Genomic DNA, 23,496 nt, shown 5'->3' on the forward strand with positions numbered 1-23,496 from the left:
CCGTTGGCCAGTCCAAAGCTGTCAGGAGGGGAGTAACATGCTCCCACTGACGTGCTCCATACAGAAATCTGACAACAGAGTTTTGGACCAGCTGGAGCCGAGTCATTAAGGACTGGCTCAAGCCAACATAGAGGGAGTTGCAGTGCTCTGGCCTAGAGATGATAAAAGCATTGGCTACAGTTTTCAACTCCTGTTTTGTTAAAATCGACTTAATACTAGATAATAACTGATAGAAACACACACGAACAACAGAGTTCACCTGATTATCAAATCGTAGACCAGAGTCTATCTTGACACCCAAGTCCATAATCACGGACTTCTCCTCGGGGAGCAACGATGAAAGGTCCAATCCATGGCGCTGGCGGTCATTTGGAGTAAAAACTATTACTTCAGTTTTTCCCTCATTTAATGAAAGGAAGTTGGATCTGACTCCAGGTTCTTTGCTTGTGGTTGTAGTTACCTGCATTTGTTATGTTGTGCAAACATTGATGCACATCTTTCTCATAGACCAACAGATCATTAAGTCTTAAATGTAGAGATTTTAGCTCTGGGAGGTTAAAGCTCAGTTCAGATAAGTGGCATGAACCTTAGCTCGCAGGAACATTATTGCAGCAGGAAGAAAATAACAACAGGATCTGGTGATGAAACAGAGAAACCAGGAGACAACGACAGGCGGATAGGTGTGACATCCCGGAAATCAAGTGTTTCACTTTCTCACAACATTCTTACTTTTTGAGAAGCAGAATTTTTAATTCAGATCTGTACGGACACACCATAAAAGCTGCTGCTTCTAACTTTGGGAGTAGTTACTAAGTTCTCTGAAAAGGGGAGGAACTCTTTGTTGATAACAATCTGTGGAACAGCTGCTGCACATGTAGCTTTGTATCGATGTGGACAAAACCAAAGAGCTCTTTGTTGATTTTCGGAAGAAACGCAATCCCCCCCCCCAATAAAGAAAGACTAGTCTCAGTAGCACAGCAGTACGAGAACCTTTAGGAAAGATCAACTTAGACTCAAAAACAATCAGAATGTGTAAAAAAATCAGCATTTTGAGAAAGCAGCAGAGTTTGATTAATGTCTCTGAGATGCGTTTATTCTGGGTTTCAAGAAGAAGAAGAAGAAAATATCATTTCTATAGAGCCTCTCAAGATAAAAATCACGAGGCACTTCACAAAAACAAAAAAATGTAAAAATATAAAAAAGCATTTAGAAAATGTTTCAAAATATATTTAAAATGAGCAAAAAGAGACAATTGTGATAAAAAATGTTAAGAAAGAGAGAGAGTGAACAGGAAAGAGGGAAATCAGTGGATCCTGAGGAAGGTGGGACAGGTGGGGAGAGCAGAATAAAGAGAGAGTGGTGAAGAAGGTCATACAAAAGCCAGCTTGAACAGGTGAGTCTTCAGCTGCTTTTTAAAGGAGACCACTGAGTCCACTGATCTCAGGCTCAGGGGGAGAGAGTTTCAGAGTCTGGGGGCCACAGCAGCAAATGATCTGTCATCTTTGGTCTTTAGCCTGGTGCTGCACAACTAACTGGATTTTCATGCCTTGGTTTGGAAGTCTCAGGTTTTAAAAGCAAAAGGCGACTGAAACATTTGGAGAATCTGTGCTGTTAAAGCACTTGAGTTGGTCTTTATAATCTGAAATATTCACATAACAGAGATTCATTTCAAAGGCTCGGAGCAACGAGCCTCTTCATCCCAGTGCAACCCGAGTTCCAGCTGCTTCTCTGGTTTTCCACCCAAACACAGGGCCAATGGGCTCAGACAGGTTTCTGAGCCATCTGAATAAGCCCATGTCATGATACTCTCCTCTCATACCTATGCCACACAGTGGGTACAGAAACAAATCACCCACTTTGCAATTGTTAAATCTCTTTCTTTTAAAGTCTCAAGTGGAAACACAAACACAAATATCTGCTACCAGCTTTACTTTTTCACTGCAACCTTTAGCCTTCATTGAAAAAAAGAGCTTCTAAACTCAGAGTCAGGGGAGGTGCCCATCATTTCCCTAGCAGACCATGATAACTAGCTTTCACCTATGATCAGTTGTGGTCTATTTGATCAGTGGAGCGTAAAAACTGCTGTTCCCGCACTTCTCTTGCTTTGTAGTGTAGCTGACACCAAATAACTGGCTATGGGTGGCAAGCCACTTGCAGAAATCTCAGAGTTGTGAATGCACGTAAGGCGGGAGATGGATGCAAAATCATCTCAAAGACTTTATGAATAATTTTATCACTTGATCAATCCTAAGGAGTAAAACAAAGTCTTTGATAAAGAACTGGGAAGCGATCGGTGCTACTAGGACCCTTCCTGGATTTGGTCATCCCTCCAAACTGGATGGAAGAGCAAAGAAGAAACTGGTAAGAGAATCTACCAAGAGGTAGACTCTGAAGGAGTTACGGGACTTTATGGTAAAAAGTGGTCATTTGGTGCATGTGACATCAGTTTCATAAGCACTATTGGGGGGGTGGGGTTAGAACTGTAAATGTGCTGTTTTTTCCGTTAGATGTTGGTTGCATCAGCTGATAAAGGTGAATTATTTGTGTTTCCACAGAGGGACGTAAAGTTTTCCAAAGGGGTGATTCTTTTCCTTCTATATTAATGTTCATTACATCTAATTATCTCTTGAGAAGGTTGTACCTGTATTTATTAGGATTATTTTGCCAACAATCCTAATTAAATGTAAACAATCCCCTGTCCAGTTCTAACCTGTTTTGGTGTTTCCTCCCTTGTACTGGATCTTCTGTATCGCTTCTAGCAGGGCTTCCTTGTTGCCATGGGAACTCAGCTGGAACTCCGTCCGTGCATCATCACTGAACTGAGCGACGGCCACCTGAAGGGAAACAGAGAAGCAAACAAACACCATTTGCCCCAAACCGCTTTGGTTTTTGGTGTAGAATATGATTCCGCCGTCACATTTTAAAACTCTTACCAGACAAGTTATCAGTTTGTTTCAGCATCCAAAACAAACAGCAAGAGGCCACTTTTCTGAATTATAAAACCAAACAGCAACTAATATGGATAAAGCAGCGGTGGCTCTTTAAACCTGGTGGTAAGTTAGTGATTTTCCTAACAAGTTTTTATGCCAAACTCATAATAAATACAAATATCCTGTCCCAAAGTTCAAACTTCCAAACTGAAGCTGTAATAAATCTAATAACCCTCTATAAGAGGGACAGACAACTACCACCACTAATGGTGCTGTCTACAGGTATATTCACCAGCCAAACCTCTCTTTAGTCTGCAGCCAACTTTCTCATTTTGTAGTCTGTCTTCTGCTGCTGGAGGGTTTTCAGAGAGCCGCGAGGGCAGCAAAGTGCTCAGCAGCAGACATTACACAAATGAAACAAAAAGGTTTAGCAAGCACCTCTGCGGTGTGACAAATGAACCAGCAGAGGTCTGCTGACAGAGAGGAGGCCACGCAGGAAAGTGTCTAAGAAATAAATCGCTTCACCCGGACTGAGGGGAAGAAGTTGCCCCAAGTTACAGGCTGACTTTGCCATTGATAACTCTAATTTAAAACAAATAGCGTAAATCTGTGGAAACGGTAAAAACTGTGGTAACGTGACTCAGAGAAGACCCATAAAGCATTTGCCTCTGCTCGAACCACTTAATGTTTATTCCAGGTTTGAATACATCTAGACTTAACTTGTTAAAAACACCTTTCATGCAGGAGAGGTAATGTTTCCTGGCAAAGAACACGGTGGCAGCAAATGAGCAGAGCTAATCGAACACAGCTCAGCATCAAAAAGTCCCTGCAGAGAGCAAAGATCGACTCGCTAAAAAGTTCTCCTCTTCCCTAAACTTTTCAGTAGATATAAAGCTGTGGCCAGGCTGATTTCTCAGGGGGACCGCCAAGTGAACGAACGTGTATTGGATTAAAAATAGCAATACTGGAATGCAAAGTAAAGCCATAACTAACACCTTCTTCAAATAATAAAAAGACAAAATGGTCAAAAGAAATATTAAAAAAAACCTCCAAGAGTCACTCGATATAAGATCAAATGTGCTTTTTTGTTCTTAAAGTTTAGGAATGGCAAATGCAAGACAGCAAAAAAAAATTAGCAATTAATGTACATTTAAACAGTTTAAACAGCAGATAAGTGTAAAGCTCTTTTTAAAATACACACCATGCTGGCAAATCAGCATAAAAGTGCTGCTACGGTGTGTCTTATGAACGTGTTGTGGTGGCATGGCGTTGCAGGAATTTTGTGGCATTCATGCCACCACGCTTGGAGCAACGCCAAACTTGTGAATGCATTTTACGCCCTGGCTCAAAAGAGGGAGGCGTCATGATCACGTGGGGAGTTGCTGCCAAGCGCCGGCCAGCAACTATACTGAAAGTGAAAGTAAACCCAGGCTGTAAGTTTTGCTTTTGTCAACAGAATCAGCTGAGACGATAAAATGGAGTGATGCAGAGCTCCAGGAGCTTCTCTCTGTTAGATCTGGGGCTCAGATCACCAGAGACTGCACAGGGACACCTTTAGGAGCAGCTTGTTAGAAAAACTTGACAAGTGTGGCTTCGGTCGCAATAAAAAGCAAGTTAGGTTCCAGATGAATGGAAGTCCTCCGCAGCACCGAAGCTGCCCCATACCCTCTTTATACCACTATCATGTAATCCTTTGTAAAAAGGAGACGATCGTGCAACACTACCGCCAAAGTCTGACCACCTAAAAAGCCCCAAGGCTCCCAGATGCCGACTTGTCGTTGCAGCTAATTGGCGACATAGTTTTCTAAAAAAGGCTTCAAACCTGTCTTTTTTTTGTTGCCTTTTTTTTGGCCAATTCAAAGTTTGGTTTTAGGAGTATCAGCAAAACTATAAGCAAATATATTCTTATTCTTTTAGTGAGCAGATAGGAAAGAAACTGATTGAGACTCATGAAATATTTAACATATATGTAACCAAAATAGTTCTATGGTTGATAGAAAACGTGCTTATGGAGTTATTTGCACAAATCCTCTCATAAATTGTTTTCAGCAGTTTTGGTCTCAGCACTTTCAGTACCTTCCAGAATGAGCCCTTTCAGGGCTCTGCCACTTTAAGAAAACAAGCTAGTGCTGGCCACGCCCACCCATCCCCTGCTCAGGCTGCTTTATTTTGAAGAGCTCTGAAATAACAGGAGGGTCTCACCCCTTGTCCACACTGGAAGCATCAGCGGAGCGAAACCTCACTGCTTTCAATAGAATCCTTTATGGTCTATGGGGGTGTTTCAAACCAGCTGCAATGTGACAATTTTCAGGCGCATCCCAAAAGCGGCACACCGCGCCTCAAAAGATGGGATTGGGTTCTATTTTTGATGCATGCTGCTTCTGGGAAACGTCAATTTCCGCAGTTAACATAGGGCTAGGCAGAAAATCCCACACGGTTTCAGTGTAAAGCCCCTGGTTTCAAAATAAAAGACTATTACAGCAATGCAGTTTCATAACTATGTAAATGACGTCAATACGTGTGACCTAACGGCTTATTTACTCCCTGCATCGTTCCAAAAGTGCAACAGTGTGTTTTTACTGCTTTAAGTCTGGCAATGGAGAGGAACAACATCATATATGACATCAAATAGCGATATCAAACAAGATTCCTACTTTTGGTTTAATGGCGGATTTCAAGTCTCGAGGAATTTGGTGATCTCGCGAGTCCAACGAGACTCTCCTGGTGTGTACTGGACCGCATTGAAGCTTGTAAGTAAACCACTCTGCTGTCGTTCCGCACCGCTGATGCTTCCAGTGTGAAATAGGAGTCAGAGTAGAGCCACTGATCCACCAGCAGCAGCTCTCTCTTGCTCATGAGAGGGGGCTCTACTCAGATTTTCCCTTTTGTGATGTCACACACAGAGACTTTTGAATGGGCTGAACAATTAATTGCATATGCAATGAAATTGCGATGTGATAAAAAAATTTTTTTGCTCAAATGCTACGATTTGACCGGCAGCGAGAGGTTACCACAATGCTAATATACATGGAAAAACCCACAGGGATGCTAATGCTAATAATTTTTGTTTATAGAGGCAGTAGAGAACCACAATGGATGCAAAAGCTTAGTTTTGCATAATATGTCCCCTTTAAAGATAATATTTGGATTACATTGATCAGCCATGCTGTCAGCCATAGTATTGCATGTGCACACTTATTCAACATTCACTTGTAGATGCCATTTTTAAGTATATGATTAAGGTGTGTTACTGTGTAAGTTATAATTACTATCTTGCTTTTTGTAAATAGATTGTTAAAAGGCCTAAATTCAAAATTATGTAATTTACATTTTACAGTACTGACGAGTTAGCTCAAACACAGTCAAGACCATCAACAAATCCAATCTGCAATTGTGTGATTTTAACGCCAGGGTTGGAGAAAATAAAACTGACCTGGGTGCCGTCTGGTCCGATCTGATCCAATGATCCCATGGTGCTGTAGAGAAAATGTGTGATCTTCATAAAGTTGTCGTCTCCGATGGACCAGGAGCCATCCACCAGGAACACCAGGTCTGCCTTGGCCTCCTTGCACACTACGCATTCAGAAAACACTCAAATGAATTCAGCTCATTATTTCGTCTCTGCGTTTAATAAGTAATTTCAACGAAAGTCAGTGGAGGACAAAGCATACGAGGAATATCAACTGGCTGCCTAATAGATTCACACTCTGAGTAAATATTCAAAGGATGACACACTGCAAACACATTTCTGATGGAAAAGGGGTAAATATCCAGAGCTCTGTCTTCTGAGCTCTATAAACTCTGTAGTGTTGAAAAAAGGAGATATGATGCAAGTTCAGATTAAAACTTTCTGCCTGAGGTGGGAGGTGTTTCTGGTGTTCTCTTGTCGGTTGCTTGGTCTGATTCTCAGTCCTGCAGTGACTTCTCTGTCTGCTTTTACTCTTCTCTGGTTTCTCAATGACTCCCAGTAGCCGCATCATTGCAGCTGTAAAGCTGTTTAGGGGTTTTGAAGACTTTTCAAGCTCTAAATCAAAAAATTCCAGGCCTTGTTTATGACTTTATGAATTTCATGAAAAATGAAATTCCTTAGGAGCATAGGAGGTGAGGACAGCAGAAGAGAGGTGATGCAGAATCCAGCCTGTTGCCATCTGTACTGAAAAATCTAACAATGTCTCTCTTTATTCCAGCCTCTGTTTACTCTCTGCAGAACCGTCTCACGCACATATGGTGTGTCAGACCCGTACTTGTGTTTATTCTCTTCCTACTTTCGTTCCTCTTTCTCCTACCTACAGAAAACCAACTCTTTGCTTTTGATTCTCTTGTCCTAAGTAAAGGTTGCCTGTCATTTCAGAAGGAAGCACTGGTTTGACAAAGGCCACCAACTTAAACAAAGGCTTTGACATGAGTTCAGCAGGTGTATCGGCTAAGGACCTCATGCTGCAAGGCGACCTTTAATCAGAGGAGGAGGAAGAAGAGGATTGTTGTGGATAAGAGTTAAAAATAACTCTTATCCACAAATGCACTGAAAAAATTAATCACTCATGACATTAAAATGCCTCCATTTAAATGAGTTATGATGAGCACAGATATCCCTAACATTAAATGAACACAGGTACATTACGGGTATTCATGTTATGGGTACCTTCTTTGGCAGGTGGGAGGGTAGGTGGGGACTCTGTGGTGGGGGGTTCAGTCGGGGCCTGAGTAGGGGCCGGCACTAAATCCGCACAAACACACAAGTAAACAAGACAATGTCAACATGAACACAAGTGTGTGCTCACACATGATATAAAAGCATTAAGACATTTTTGTTAAGTTTAATGTTTCTTTTTTTTATTTTATCTTTCTACCAATTTTATAGGAATTCAACTGGGAAACTCTGCTTGTTCTAAATAAGTCTGTAAAAATCCAGCTGTTATGTTTTGTTCGATATAAAATCTAATTTCAGAATTAATCTAATTCTAGTCATGTTCATTTGATCCTTCTACATCTCTTCAACGGGGAGCCTAAGTCACACCCATCTACTTCCGGACCACGGGTCCCCAGAAGAACACAAAAATGAACGCAAGTCAACGGGGCTAAAAACGCTATTTCCTAACTCCACTTGTTTTGTGCCATGGATTTCACATATGATGTCTGTGAATTTTAAAGATGCATTTTGATACCAAGAACGCTCTTATTTTCGAATGGGGGGGGAGATGCTATTTTAGGTTTTGTGTGAAATTAAGTCCAGGACTACAAATGCGCTTCACGAAAGTGACATCATCGAACCAGACACGGAGAAAACTGAGGGAAAAGGGCTGTAAGTTCAGCAAACTTCCCACGGGAGGAAAGAACCACCATAAATCTGGTCATTTGGTAAGTAGCAGCTACGCTAGGGGAGAGGAGATTGTGTGGTGACGTCACATATGCAACGTGCCGATTTCTGGTGTGTAGTCATGCTAAATACGAACTTTTACAAGCTGATAAATCTCAAAGTACGTGACTGAAGTGGTCGAAACACCCATTAATAGTTTTCATTTATATTGCAGTACAACATAAGTGTGATCCAGGGTGTAAAGGCAAAGCAGATTAGAAAACAGCGTTTTTAGCCTCATTGACTTCCATTCATTTTTTCGTTCTTCCGGAGACCCATGAGCCGACCGGAAAGAGAGGAGACTTACGCTCCCTATGAATACCTTATTTTTCTACACTACTTAACCCTTTAAGACCTGCCATAGAACAAGTTCGCCAGAACTTCTATTTATATTGTTACATACTGTGGTGCCATTTTTTGAGTATTTTAACTTGCTATACATCAATACAACCCTTACATTCTGAATTTTCATTATACAGAAATGCCACACCTTTATCCCTCAAAATTGTCAATGAAAAAAAGTTGTTTATCTGCACGTGACTTTTATTTTGAAAGTTTCTGGATATTTTACGCTGCTTTTGTGTTTGACTTCCTGTCAGGCCTGATCTGAACTGCGGAGGTTGACGTGTTTTTGAAGCGTAGTGCGTAAAAAATAGACTCAAAACATGATGATAGCACCTTTGACCTTTGCTGAACCTTTACTTCTGGGACGCATCCAGAACGTTCACTACAACAGCGGCTAACTGCTCCTCGGTACGTTTCGCCTGCGACACATCCAGTGAAATGAAGGGGTAACAGTACTCATTTAATTGGTTTACGTTAGATATTTAGGAAGCACTTTTTTTGACTTAACTGCACATCTTCCTGGTTATTTGTAGTGAATTGTAAACCAAAGTTTCTAGAAACATCCCATAGTAAAAAAAATAGTAAATGGTCTGCATTTGTATAGCGCCTTCTTAGGATTCTACAACCCCCCAAAGCACTTCATAACACATCCAGTTATCCACCCATTCACATTCTGGTGATGATGAGCTACGATGTAGCCACAGCTGCTCCGGGGCGCACTGCCAAACACTGGCACCACCGGTCCCTCCGACCAGCAGCAGGCAAGGTGGGTTAAGTGTCTTTTTCAGATTACTGGACAACCCGCTCTACCTCCTGAGCTACTCCTGTCCCTTATGATGCATGTGGCCCCTTAACCCCATGGATGACACAATACTTGAGTTCATGTTTTAAGTACCTGATATAGAACATCACAGTCTACCCTAAAACCATGAAACAGATTAAAGTTAAACCGACTAAAATTAAAGCCTTAAACTAATATTTAACCACCAGGCATGCTGTCTTCCGTATTAAATATAAAATATGTACAAGTGTGAGAGAATCCATCTATTCATCTATTCATGATCCTGGCTGTCAAGTAGGTTTGTGTTTGAGAGAAGAGACAGACACCAGACAGAAGGAGGCTCTAGGTAACAGAGCTCGTTACAGAGCTAAGAACGGCTGCAGGGCAAACAAGACAGATGTAGTTAAAAAGTATGTTTCTTCAGTAAAAACAGGTAAAATATCCTCATAATGTTAAAAACAGTGTATTTAAGTATACGTACGTGTCATCTCTGTGATGGATACAGACGGTCCTTCCATTTCACGTGTCTGTGTGTAAATACTGATCTGGTATTGGCTGCTGGGAGTCAGATCATAGAAACACTGACGGGAAGCTGCGCCCCCCAGGTTCACTTCCTGCCTCTGATCATCTGGAAAAGGAAAAAAATAAATAAAAAAGCAAAAATCACTTTCAGTTGCTAAATCTGGACAAATGAGTCTTTGAAGGTATGCCCTGGGTTGAGTTCATTCTCAGATTACATTTGATGTATTTCTGCCTTTAGTTTCAACCCCCGTGGGTGAAGAAAGAAAATAACTGTAGAAGGAAAGGTTTGTTTTGATAAATGATGGGAGAATTAACTTTGTTTTATTTGTTTTTATTAAAGGTTTAAAGTGAGATTAATTTTTATACCTAAGAGCATTTTGGTGTGCAACAGCTTTGTCAATGATGAATGTAAAACAAAATGAAAGTAATAAAAAAAAAAGAACTGTGAGACCAGAAAGTATAATGGTAAAAAATAAATACAGCACCTTTTTAGAAAAGAAAACTGTTTATAGTATTAATAATCCCCCTCAGGCTGAAAAATAAATCTATTCAAATAAAAATATCCCAAAAGAGAAAAAAAGAGGAAACTTATCTTAGCAGCAAAAACCAACAACTCACACCAACGGTACAAACTTTAATGACTGCCATTTGTCAGTTTAATTAGTCTAATTCTATTTCCTAATGTGTCCCATGATAAATGAACCCAAACGCCCCTATCCACAGGGGAAACGGTCGAGTTAGCACCAAGGCTGTCGGTTAAAATCCAAACCTTTTCCAATAATAGAAACTCCTAACTCTTTAACTTTTAGTCTGTATTCTGGCTGCAGGAAGAGTGAAACAGACATTCAATTCAATTCTTCTGGGGAGAAAAACACTTAGAGAAAAAATAAAGTTAACAACTGAAATGGCAGGAAATAATACAGTTAAAGAGCAGATTGTAGAAGAAAGTAGTCGAGTGTGGAAAGTGATCAGTCTATCCTCCAGCAGTCTAAGCCTATAGCAGCATAACTACAGAGGTAACTGGATAACCTAGCCTTTTAGATGTAGGCATGTTGGAGGCAGGGCAAGGGAGAGCCGTCTTTACCGACTGTACACTCCACCTCCCTCTACTCCCCCACTTGTCCAGATCACCATGAAGGGTGAAGGGAAGTGTCCGGTTCCAGGGCTGTGGGAGGTGTTTTTTCATCCACAGGTTGTTGGAGGGCTTATGGAGATGCTTGGGTGCATGGGCGTAATTTTCACTTTAGAAGTGGGGGGGACACGGGGGTGGGGGGTATCTTTACAGCATGCTCTAATGGGAAACAGGCTTCAACACAAACGGTTGTTTTCCGCTTGGTCCTAGAGCTCAACCAGTGTCACTTTAATATAGCGTAATATTGTTTTTGGATGGTAAAAAGTGCAGGGGTCAAAACTTGACTTTGGAAAAGTGGGGGTGGGGGTGGGGGGACAACAAATTTACGTCCATGCTTGGGTGTACACCTCCCAGCTGATGAGCTCTGCAGCAGTCACCTCTCTCACCTGCAGCTGGTCAGCTAATCAAGGCGGGAGGAATAAAGGAGTCGGCGAACCAGCCACTCACTGCCAGACTGTTCATGGTAACATCCAGGCACCTGAACCAGTTCTGGATTTCTAACCTGAAAACCTTGCCTGTTGCTGACCTGCCTTCATTTATGTCCATAGGATTCCTGATCCCAAACCAAGCTGATGCTTTCAGCCTTTCAGAACCGCCTCGACTGTGTTCTTCCCCTCCTCCAGAACCACGGTTGCTTAATCCCTGGCTTTTGGATCTCCTCCCATTCTGACATCCCATGCGTCTCCTGTTCACCCTCCAACGTTACACCGTAAGCCATCTAAGCTTTTATTATCATTCTCCTGGTACCTGTTACTCACCTCGGAGCTGCTCCAGTGCCTGCTCCTGATCAATCCTACTCACCCGTCTACAGCCCTGGCCCTGCTCACCTCAGCAACTACTTCATTCTCCTCCCAGACGTCTCAAATTGTTCTATCTTCCTCCTCGTTCCGCTCATAACCTCCTGTATTCTTCATTCCAGTGGCCTAACCTCCAGATCCGGAACCCAGCCTATTACTGACCTGTCTTTTACTTCCTGAACCTTCTCCTGGTCTCCTGAGTTTCTCAGCATGTGGGTCAAATTTATTCCTAAAACCATGACAGGAAGGAAGGATTTTATCCTATTGTTCTCTAACAGTAAAAAGCTGAATGTATTTATCCCTTAATCTGTGATAATCTGAACAATTTTTGTTAGTTTTAGAGTCTTATTTCCTGATATCTGGACATCTTACTTCAGATTGGATAAAAGCAACGTGACCTACTGACTTCCAACATGAATGATTTATCTCCACAAATAACACAAGTTTGGAGGAGCTTCTGGCATGTGGTGAAGTTGCTAATATCAGTGATTAGCTTCTACTATCTGATATGTTCTCTGCTGTTTCCTGGATGCTAAACCAACAACAGACTTCCCCATCAGGAGTCAAGATGGGTGAGTCATTTACTGCCATTGATGACTAAAGACATCAATTGCATTTTCTAATGGGCTAGGCGTGGGAACCAAACCCCCACGATGCGGGACAGAAATTGAGGCCAGTGCGGAAGTGAAATAAATTGCAGTTCCACCCTCATCCACTAGGGGCTGGTGTCAGAAACGACCAAATCCTCATTGACTCCCATGTAAAAAATACCAATTTCACAGCAGAAATAAACATGTTTACAGCCTGGTTCCAAAACATGTTGTTTAAGTGTATTAAAAGCCTAAAATTCTGTATAATTAATGAGCATCAGACCCATGTGACCACAGAGCTAGCTCCGTGGAAAGGCCTCAGCCCGAGTCTCGGCCTCGCCTGAAAACTGTTCCGCGATTTTTAGTCTCCCAACTTAGACCATTAGTTGTGCCGTTTGTGTATTCTTTTTTGGATATTATTTGTGCAACTGTTGGACAAAATGACTTGCTGTGGCATTAATTGCACTAATAGAGCGTCCAAGGAGTCTCCACTTCATTTTTTTCGGTAAGTAAAATTATGTTTATGTATTTTAGGTCACTGCCGAGCTGAGCTCAGATTTTAACATGTACTGTTTAACCATGAAATTTAAATGTAATAGGGTAAAACCCAGTGCATTTAACATAATGCTGTATTTTAGAAAATGGGTTGAAATATTACATGTTGGTGGAGCTGGGTTCCGACTATCGGTATGGTCTCCCTCCCTTCAGCGGCAGCTCGGCGCATCTCTGACCGCCGTGGCGCCTGTCTGCTGCGCGGGCTGCCGGCTTGTGGAGCTCTCGCATGGAAACCGATGTTTTCCACCCGGTTCTCCCCAGCAGCAGCTCAACTCATCTCAGATCACAGCGGCGCTTGTCTGGTGCGTGGCTGCTGGCTTGTGGAACTCTCTGGAGACCTCTGTGTTCCACCCGGTTTTACCCAGCGGTCAGCCCGGCGTATCTCTGACTCAGAAGGTCTGGTGTTGTGCACAGTTAACTCTGGTTGTAGCTAGGTAGCTACCTCCGTTAGCTTAGCTCCCACCTCCGCGCTAGCTTTGGGTTAGCTTCAGGTTAGCTTGTAGCTAGTTCGACCGGGTGTCGTCAGTTGATCCCATCCTTACAGCCCCACCCTCAGCTCCACCTCTCTTTCCTTTTGTGGCATTATCTGGGCTTGATGGAAACTGTGACACGGTCAAAATGGCGGTGGTGGCCACCTCCCATTTGGCCTCAAAAACTTATTATTGGAGCCTATGGAAATGAATTGTCCAGTATGAATGTCAATGGTGCGAACAAGCCCCCCACACCGTTAGAATAAACATCACGTCTCTGAAGCTGATCTTCATCTGTGTATGTCACATGATCAAAAACAGTGGAGGTGCCAGGGGGGCGCTAGGGGGCGCTATAGCTACCCCTGTATTAGTCACTGCACCCCCAAGTAAATATTAGATTTTTTTTTACAATTTAATTTTAATTTAATATGTGGATGTGATAATATTTGACATACAAAACAAAAATAATCAGTTAATTATCATATAAATAGTAAAAACTTAAACCAAAACAGGAAATTGATGTTAACCTTTGACCTCATTTTCCACCTGTGAACGAGTGAAAGGTAGAGCTAGTGGTAAAATGGATCGGTTTTTGTTGCCCACATTTCCACGGGTTCAGTCAGAAACAAATGAACCTTTGGAAGTGATCTCAGACCCACAAAACCCTACGGATCTGGATGAAGAGAGTCCCTCAACCGCCGCAGCAGTCGAGGGTTTTCCGCTGGAAATGCTAACACTAACTTTAGCTAACCTTGCAACACTATAGATGGTTTTCTGTGTGGCTGTATGTGTTTATGATTTCATGGAAAAGTCAGCGATTGTTCATATGTTTATGATGTATATTAATGATTGTTTCAGGTGTTGTTGAGGTGTTGTGCACGCATCTGCTAGTGTTGAAGGTGTTTTAGAGAACAATAGGTACGCATGACCACTTCCTTCATAGCACCCTCAATAAAAAGACTAGCTCCTTCATAGCACCTGCAGAAAAAAATTTCTGCAGCCGCCACTGATCAGAAAGCAGAAAATCCATTAGGAGATCGTTTTTGAACGCTACGGATAATGCTAGAAACACGCTGATTCTTCCTGATGAGTCTGCTCTTTTGGTTGTTTTGGCCTTTACATGGTCACAGAGCACAATTTTCTATGACTCTTATCAGTAAAACGCTTTAAAATGCTGGCAGTCAGGGGCCTTCAGATCAGAAAACAGCTGGCAGAGAATGAGTTAAGTGACCGTGTGGCGTGGATCTGTCAGGCTTTTCAAAACCCTGAGTTTCACCGTCTGTTTTCTATCAGAGGCTAATGTAGGATATAGGTGTAGGAGACTATTTTCATGTTTCATGAGTGACCGATTGTAAGCAGAAATGTGTTTTTTCAGTGAACCCACCTTTGTTTCGTCTCTACAGTATGCTGACTTTTGATACCACCTCATGTTTAGTTCTCACCAACCCCTTCCCCTCCAAGAAACAAACGTGAACTGGACCATGAGCATTTATAAGTTCCCATTCTGTTTGTAGATGTGGAACACACCCAGAAGCATCAAGCTGTAGATGAAAATCAATCATTTCCTTATGAACCTAATTAAGGAGCTTTATTGTATTTCACATTTTGTTTTAAGACTCCATCAACTATCAGTCCCTTCATTAGAACAGCTTTTTATAGAAGAAAAACAGTTTAATGAAAACACTGAGGTAGGTTGGTGCTAAGAGGCTAAATGTACTCACTGAGTGTTGACTGTATAGAGACCCTGTATGACGTAGCCTGTAGAAGGGGTTGCCACTGAACACACATGCTGTTGGGACGCACCTGGTAGGCGGACAAGCCAGAGACACCCAGAAACACTGTAGAGAGATTAAATGAAATCATGGGAAAATCACAATGTTCTACATGAGACAGCTCAATCATCATATCGTCGTATGTCAGCAATCACAAGTAGAAACCCACAAACTGTCCATTTTGATGCTCTTGATTTCCAAATTCAGGTTCTTTCACCAGCTTCCTATTTCTGCATAGACTCTGTCTTAGATTACAATGACTACCAAAGTTTCCATTTAGTATAAGTTAGCTTGTAATCGAGCTGGTAAATAAGTTATATTAAACTACAACTCATTAATCCTTTAGGATGTTCCACACACAGCTGAAGTAAAGATTTATTCATGTTTATGCTGTGAAAATCAAAAATTGGTAATGATAAAGAAAAACTGATGGTTTCCATCCATCAAAGTAATTTGTGTTTGAGTGTTTCATTTAAAACTTTTGAGGCATGAGGCAGAAAAATGCACAGCAGCACATTTTGGTGTCGGGGAACCTCCCAGGAGCCCGTCATACTTGTACTTATTAATAAAAACTGATGATGAAGTGAAAATAAAACTTGGCTCTTTTTACACTGGGCCCATAGGCAGGTGCTTTATGTTAAACACTTCTGAATAATGCATTTGATATCAAGTCAATATTTTAAATAATATGCATGAAAACAGTTCTTTTTCCACCAGGGCGTGGGATGCATTTCCATTTTTAATGTGTTCTTAAAATAAGCTAAATGTAAAAAAATAAACAAGCTGCCAATTTTTTTGTTAGTTTAATCAAAGTTGTTCTGACATTTAGCCGGATCTCATTACTGTGACACAACAACCTCCAGCTCCACAACCTCAAACACCCACGAAAACGTTTGTGAAGTTTCATTGAGTCATCCAGAGGTAGGTTTTCATGTTTTCATCCAAATTATTGGTGCACCCCCAGAGTACTGAGAAGAAAACAGGGAAGACTAAATATAATGAAGACAGTCATGGACAGAGTCCTCAAGGGGGGGATAACCATCGCTAAAGAAGCTGCTTGTCCATAGAGAGCTGACTTCAAGCATATTCATAGAGGGTTGAGTGGAAGAAAAAAGTGTTGGGGGGGGGGGGGGGGGGGGGGGCACCACCAGGGGAGAACCCCAGCCTTCAGAGGAGGGTAAAAAAAAATCCATTCAAGGATTTGGAGTCCACCAGGAGTTTGCTGAGGCTGGAGTCTGAGCCTCTACACACAGGACCAATTCTACAGATGGGCTACAAATGTCAGTATCCACATGTCAAACCATCTCACCCAGGCTAAGGAGAACAAGAACCAGACTCTTGTTCAGTGGTCCAAAGTCCCGTTTACAAATGAAAGTAATTTCTGCATGTTTGAAAATAAAGGTCACATAGTCTGGAGGAAGAGTGGAGAGGCCAGAATCTGAAGTCAATGGGTCTCCATGTCCTCTGCTGCTCTTGGTCTGCTGTGGTTTCTGAAGTCCAGAGCCAATGCAGGCACAAAAAGGACATTTTAGAGCTCTTCATGCTTCCTTTTCCTTGTAGGGGCGACGGTGGCACAGGAGTTAAGTGCTCGCCCCGTAACCGGAAGGTTGCAGGTTCGAGCACCGCTCAGTCTGTCGCTGTCGTTGTGTCCTTGGGCAAGACGCTTAACCCACGTTGCCTGCTGGTGGTGGTCGGAGGGACCGGTGGCGCCAGTGCTCGGCAGCCTCGCCTCTGTCAGTGCGCCCCAGGGCAGCTGTGGCTACATTGTAGCTCATCCCCACCAGTGTGTGAATGTGTGTGTGAATGGGTGAATGACTGATTGTGTTGTAAAGCGCCTTGGGGGGTTCCAGGACTCTGGAAGGCGCTATATCAAATACAGGCCATTTACCATTTCCTTCTGCTGACAAGCTTTATGGAGATGTTGACTCAACACCTGGCCACACTGCTAAAGGAACCAAAAGCTGATGGCATGGTGTTATTGGGCTTGATTGGCCAGCAAACTGGCCTGACATGAACTACCAGAGAGTCTATAGGTTACTCTTAAGAGGAAGGAAAAAGACACCGCACCCAATAATGATGATGACCTGAAGGCTTCTATCACACCTCAGCAGAACCACTGGCTGATGAGTTAGCCTAACCCTAACTCATGTTCAGGGGCGGAGCTTCTGGGGAGGTTTGGGGGCAGCGGTAGGGCTGGGCAGATTGATAGCATCAATCTAACATTGGTATTGAGTATTCATCCATAGCTGTGTGATGAGATCGATTCTTAACTTTAGTTTCTATTCTAGCCTGGCAAGCCATCCTATAGTGAATAACAAACAACGTGACCTAATCACAGCTATAGATGTCAGTCAACAAGGCAGTCAACCAAACTCTGTCAAAGAAGAAGCAAACATCCTTTTTCTAAGTAAACTGTCCTACGTCTATCTGCTCGTGACTCAAAGAAAAGCCGAAATCAAAATAGCCCAAACTTGAAGCCAGAGCCATTTCAAAGGAGCGATGGCCGACTAGTCACTTTTGTTTTTTTTTTCAGTAACATCTTGCCTACTTAGTGTTGCGATTGGCCCATGAAACCTATAGGGCACTATGATTGGACCACTACAGACCGGCAGCCATCTTGCCAACACATTGTTCTTTTCATTTTGAGTTACTTCATAAAGGTATTTTTATTTGCTTGAAAATGTTTCCTGTCTTTTATTATTTTCATCATACACATGATTTGTTAAAGGAAAACTTAAAAAATAATTAAATAGTCATTGAAATTTGAGTTTTCAGACAAATTTTCATATTGATGCATTCTCTAAATAAATCACCTAAAACTAGATGGTACTAGTAGTAAAAAAGTATCTGTATTGGTATCGGCAATACTGGCCCAGTATTTACTTGGTATTGGATCGATACCAAATTTTGCACTCTTAATCACTTGGTAGCGGGCCCCCGGTCCGGGCATGGGAGAGGCCCACCCCTGCAATGAGGCGGATGAGAGGGAACGGCTCCTCAAACACAAATGAAGGAAGCTGGAGAAGACGGGTACTTCCATAACTTGTGTTCAGAGGAAAATGAACTCCATTCTTAATAATTCCTCTCATGCAGATTTATTTAGTTATCATGATCTGCAAGAAATCATCAAAATTACAAGAAATAAAAGCAGATTAGGATAACAAGACTGTGGTGGGGTCAGGCAGCGATAATTTTACCCTCTGCCTTCAGTATGTAACTGGTCATTCCAGTCCTTCAGTGAAGCCAATTCGGGTAATTAAACATCTCCACACCATCCAGTGACCCTCTCCGAGATGACATCCATTTTGCGCACTAACACCGGTAACACAGCTAAGACATTGTACAGCTTACGATTCACCTCGAGTAACGTCTCAGTCTGTGAGGACTCTGCCCGAACGGTGCTGTTCATGGGTACGGGTCGCCCTCCAATCGCTCCCGTCTTCTCAATTTTTTGGAAAACCAGATATCCTCCCACTCCAATCAGAAGAAATCCAGTGATCATCAGGCCAAATATCCACATATATTCGACATCCTCAATGGACAGCTGAGAGAGACAGACGACCTTCCACTCCTTCCAGGAATCGAGCATATATCCCGCTGCGTGTGTCCCATGAGGGCAAGTGGGAGCCCCCTCCTCCGTTCTCATCGTAGAAAAAATCTTATCAATCGTGTTGAATGACGAATTAATTAAATCCATTTCTGAAAAATAGGGTAAGATGTACGTGTAATTATAGCAACATTATAGTTATTTTGAGAGATGGACTGTGAGATTTACTTAACAAGAGCCTGTATGTGCAGTCCAGAAATGTGTATACACTGTTCCGCTTTCTTTTATCACCATCATCCTGCACGTTTCTTCATTTCTCTGTCTGTTTGCTTTTGATGAGAGAGGAATTAAGACCTCTGTTAGGGCTCACTTCCCTCACTGATATCAAATTTATATGCAGAAAAGCGTTGTTTGAAAATATTAATATCCTACTGACTATCTGTCTGTTTGCTAAAGTCTCTAAAGAAAGTTAAGCAAGTGGCAAAGTAAACACTAAAAGTGCATTTTCATGTAACTTCTCTTCTTTGTGCTCTCATTTCTTTTTCTCAATAATCACAGTTTGTTTTTAACGAAGATAGAAAGCTCTGAAGCAGGGGTATGCAGCATGCCCTTTACCATTTTACTGACAATGAATCAGTTAAACAAAGAAACACAACTGTGGATTAAATGATCAGATGATGCTATAGACGCACTAAAAAGAGATCTGGAACAACAAAACTGGGAAGAAGTATATGTTGATGATGTAAACATGGCTTACAATTATTTTATAGGAATATTATGTAGTCAATATGACAAAAATTGTAAAAAAAAACTCAAACACAAAGAGGGAGGATGAACAAACCATGGATGACAAAAGGGCTGCTGAATGCCTGTAAGAAAAAAAATACATTATATAGATGTTTTTTAAAACTAAGAACAAGTGAAGCAGAAAGGAAATACAAAAAATATAAGAATAAATTAGTTTCTATAATCAAAAGACAAAAAAAGGAATATTATAGCAATTTATTAGAAGAAAACAAAAATAATATTAGAGCAACTTGGGGAATAATAAATAATGTCATAAAAAGAAATCAAATAGCTTCAACTGTTCCAAATTATTTTGAAAACGGACAGTCTGAAATTAGTGAAACCAGTAAAATAGTAAATGAATTTAACAATTTTTTTACTAATGTGGGACCTGACCTGGCAAAAAACATTCCAAAAAGAACAAATTATAGTATAGGTGAGAATATCAAAAGCAATAAAAACAGTATATATTTAAGTCCAGTAACTAGTGATGAAATAAGAAATATTATCAATAATTGCATCAATAAAAGAAGTACTGACTGTGATGGTTTAGACATAACATTAATAAAAAATATAATAGAACGTATTATTCATCCATTGACTTACATATGTAATTTATCTTTTGCAACAGGGACATTTCCTAACAGGATGAAAATTGCAAAAGTCATACCACTTCATAAAAGTGGAGACAAACATATATTTTCCAACTACAGACCAATATCTTTATTGTCACAATTCTCAAAAATATTAGAAAAATTATATATTGCCAGGTTGGACCGATTCCTGATCAATGAAGAGATATTAAATGACAGTCAGTATGGTTTTAGAACAAATCATTCAACATCCATGGCATTAATGGAATTAACAGAAGAAATATCGGAAGCCCTTGACAAAAAAAAATCATCTCATAAGTATCTTTATTGATTTAAAAAAAGCATTCGATACAGTGGATCATACAATTCTTATTAAAAAACTTTGTAAATATGGCATCAAAGGGATGGCCCTAAAATGGATAACAAGTTATCTTACCGATAGGCAGCAATATGTTCAAATAAACAACACAAAATCACATATAAATAACATTACTTGTGGTGTACCACAAGGGTCGGTATTGGGCCCTAAACTATTTATCATTTATATAAATGACATTGTTGAGGCATCCAATATATTAAAATGCACCTTATTTGCAGATGATACAACTTTTTACTATTCAGGAGATAATGTTGAGCAGATGATAGAAGTGATACAAACAGAGATGAAAAAAATTAAACTATGGTTTGATGGAAACAAACTATCATTAAACAGTGATAAATCCTGTTTTATGATATTTAGTAATACAAAATCAAATGATGAAATTTTATTAAATATAGATGAGATTAATATTAAAAGAGTTCAAGAAGTCAAGTATCTGGGAGTCATCATTGATGAAAAACTGTCATGGAAACTACATATAAACAGTGTCAAAACTAAAATATCTAAAACGATTGCACTGTTACATAGAGCAAAAGGGTTGCTTGATAATAATTCATTATATTTGTTATATAACTCACTGATCGTACCATACCTGAACTACTGCATTGAAATCTGGGGAACAACATATAAAACTTACACAAATTCCATTTACATCTTACAGAAAAAAGCAATAAGAATAATCACAAGGAGCAACTACAGAGATCCGTCCAATCCATTATTTATTAAATTAAAAACACTAAAATTCTATGATCTGGTGGACTACAATATTTTAAAATTTATGTATAATGCAAACAAAAGGAACGTACCTGCAGGATTAATTAAACTATTTTCAAAAAGACATAGCAAATATGATTTAAAGGGACATGACTTATTTAACATACCTAGACATCGGATACTCGTAAAGGAACATTGTGTCTCCATATATGGAGTTAAATTGTGGAATAAATTGAATATTGAACTCAAGAATGCAAAAACAATATTGACTTTCAAAAAAGAGATAAAAAATAAAACGATTAACTTATATAGATCCGTTACATAAATGTGTGAGGGGAGGGGGGTGGGGGGATTAAAGGAACAAAATATTAACCTAGTATGTGCTTGTATGTGTATATATGTATGTATATAGATCTGTAACTTAATGCTTCTTTCTGTGTAAATTGTTTTCTTTTTCTATTTTTTTCTCAAATTCATGGGTTGAGATTTTGTCGGCCAACAAGTCCAGGAACTATATTGTTCAATTTCCTTAAGAATCATATGATTATTTCATTTGTATTAATGCTATTTTAGTTAAAAGGGGCAGACAACATAAGTTTTTCTTCTTTCTGTCCCCTTTTTCATTTTGGCTTGCAGCAATTTAGTTCTGATTGTATTTTTATTTTAATGTCAATAAATGAAAATAAAAGATAAAAAAAAATGTTGGCAAAATTATGCAAATATGATTTCAAACCACAGGACTGAAAATCTCTGATTCTCCTCAATTTATGTTAAAACTCTATAAAACTGAGGGGGTTACACATGGTGTCTATAAATAAGAACTAAACTATCTTAATTAGGTCTTAAAAGAAAAATAACATGTAGTTATTTAGTTGCTAAAAGGTGAAATAAACTAAAAGAAAGTAAAAAGAATATGTATTCTTAAACTATGTGTTTGTTCCCTTTAATAATTTACAGCACGTTGCTACGTGACCCACGTGACTAGAAATAGCCAACAGGATTGCTCTGTTTTTTTCTCAGCCAAGCGAGGGAAATAGGCCAGTGACACTGGGAGCTGCGCAGAGGAGAAAAGCAGAATGTAAAACGAGAGAAGTTGCCTAAAACCTAGGGCCTGACCGATATATCGGCCGGCCGATATAGGGGTCATTAACAGTATCGGCTAATGGCCAAAAAGACTGCCGATATGGCAGATGTTGCACGACCTATCCAGCAGATGGCGCCAGCTTTATGAACTCATGTTGTGTGGCTCCACTCCTTTGAACTTTGAACACAAATTATTGTTTTGGAATTTTTTTAAAATGTATTATTTAAATTTCTTAAGGGCAATTATTTCCTGTCCAGGGTGAATAAGTTCACCAAGTTAACTTCCACAGAGTGTTACTTTGTTACAAAGCACAAGTATTACGTTTTATTTATTGCTGCATTTTTATTATTTTAATATTCTTATAGGGATCTCCTGTCCCTAAACTTGTGCGTGTTGTTAGATTCCCCAGAGTTAGCTAAGTCAGAAAAACATTTTGTAACAACCAGTTGTTTTAGCATAAAGCAATGGAAGGGAAGGCTTGCATTCACCTACATAAAAAAACACTACAATGTATGTGAATTCACTTACATTGTTTCATGCTAAACTAAGAAAACCAACTGCTGCCAGATCATATTGGGCTGGTTATAAAATACTTTTTCCGACTTGTCCAGCTCTGGGGAATCTTAACAAGACACCGTTTTACTAAGTGGTGGAATATTCCTTTAAGTTAAAACGTATTTGTGGAAACCACAGTTTACAAGAAAAAACTTGAATGTTAGATTTATGCTGTGACTGAGTTTGTATGTTCTGTTGTTTTTGAGATCTGCTAAATAAATCTTATTTGCATTACTTGGAAACCCTAGTGAGTTATTGAGACAGTTCTTTGGTGTGTAATAGAGAAATAAGTTTGCATTAAAAAGGCAGAGAATGAAGGGTTTAAGCTTAAAAAAAAATTTATTTCTTTTTTTGTGAGGGAGATTTATCGGCCATTATATCGGCTATCGGCCTTTGTTAAAAGTTTTATATCGGTATCGTATCGGTCCCAAAAAAAGCATATTGGTCGAGCCCTACTAAAAGCTAAAACTATTTTTTTCTTTTATTATTCGAAGTATATGAAATTCAATTTCTGTTTTTCAACCCTTTCCTGTGTGGAGACGGTGAGTTTTTACTCGAACAGGACTTGGTGAGTTAAAACAAACAAAC

General features: G+C 40.2%; 1 protein-coding gene across 1 annotated transcript in view; it reads right to left on the bottom strand.

The window, feature by feature from the left end:
* Positions 1 to 23,496, bottom strand: part of col14a1a (collagen, type XIV, alpha 1a) — a 184,607-nt gene that overhangs the window by 68,048 nt on the left and 93,063 nt on the right. Inside the window, exons 22-26 of the mRNA XM_015949068.3 lie at positions 15,200 to 15,316; positions 9,894 to 10,040; positions 7,573 to 7,647; positions 6,364 to 6,503; positions 2,711 to 2,834 (exon numbers count right to left, since the gene is read on the bottom strand). Coding sequence (XP_015804554.1) covers positions 2,711 to 2,834; positions 6,364 to 6,503; positions 7,573 to 7,647; positions 9,894 to 10,040; positions 15,200 to 15,316 — 603 coding nt within the window. The remainder of the gene's footprint in view (positions 1 to 2,710; positions 2,835 to 6,363; positions 6,504 to 7,572; positions 7,648 to 9,893; positions 10,041 to 15,199; positions 15,317 to 23,496) is intronic.

Source organism: Nothobranchius furzeri, chromosome 5, assembly GCF_043380555.1.
Source record: "Nothobranchius furzeri strain GRZ-AD chromosome 5, NfurGRZ-RIMD1, whole genome shotgun sequence".
In the NCBI taxonomy this organism is placed as follows: domain Eukaryota; kingdom Metazoa; phylum Chordata; class Actinopteri; order Cyprinodontiformes; family Nothobranchiidae; genus Nothobranchius; species Nothobranchius furzeri.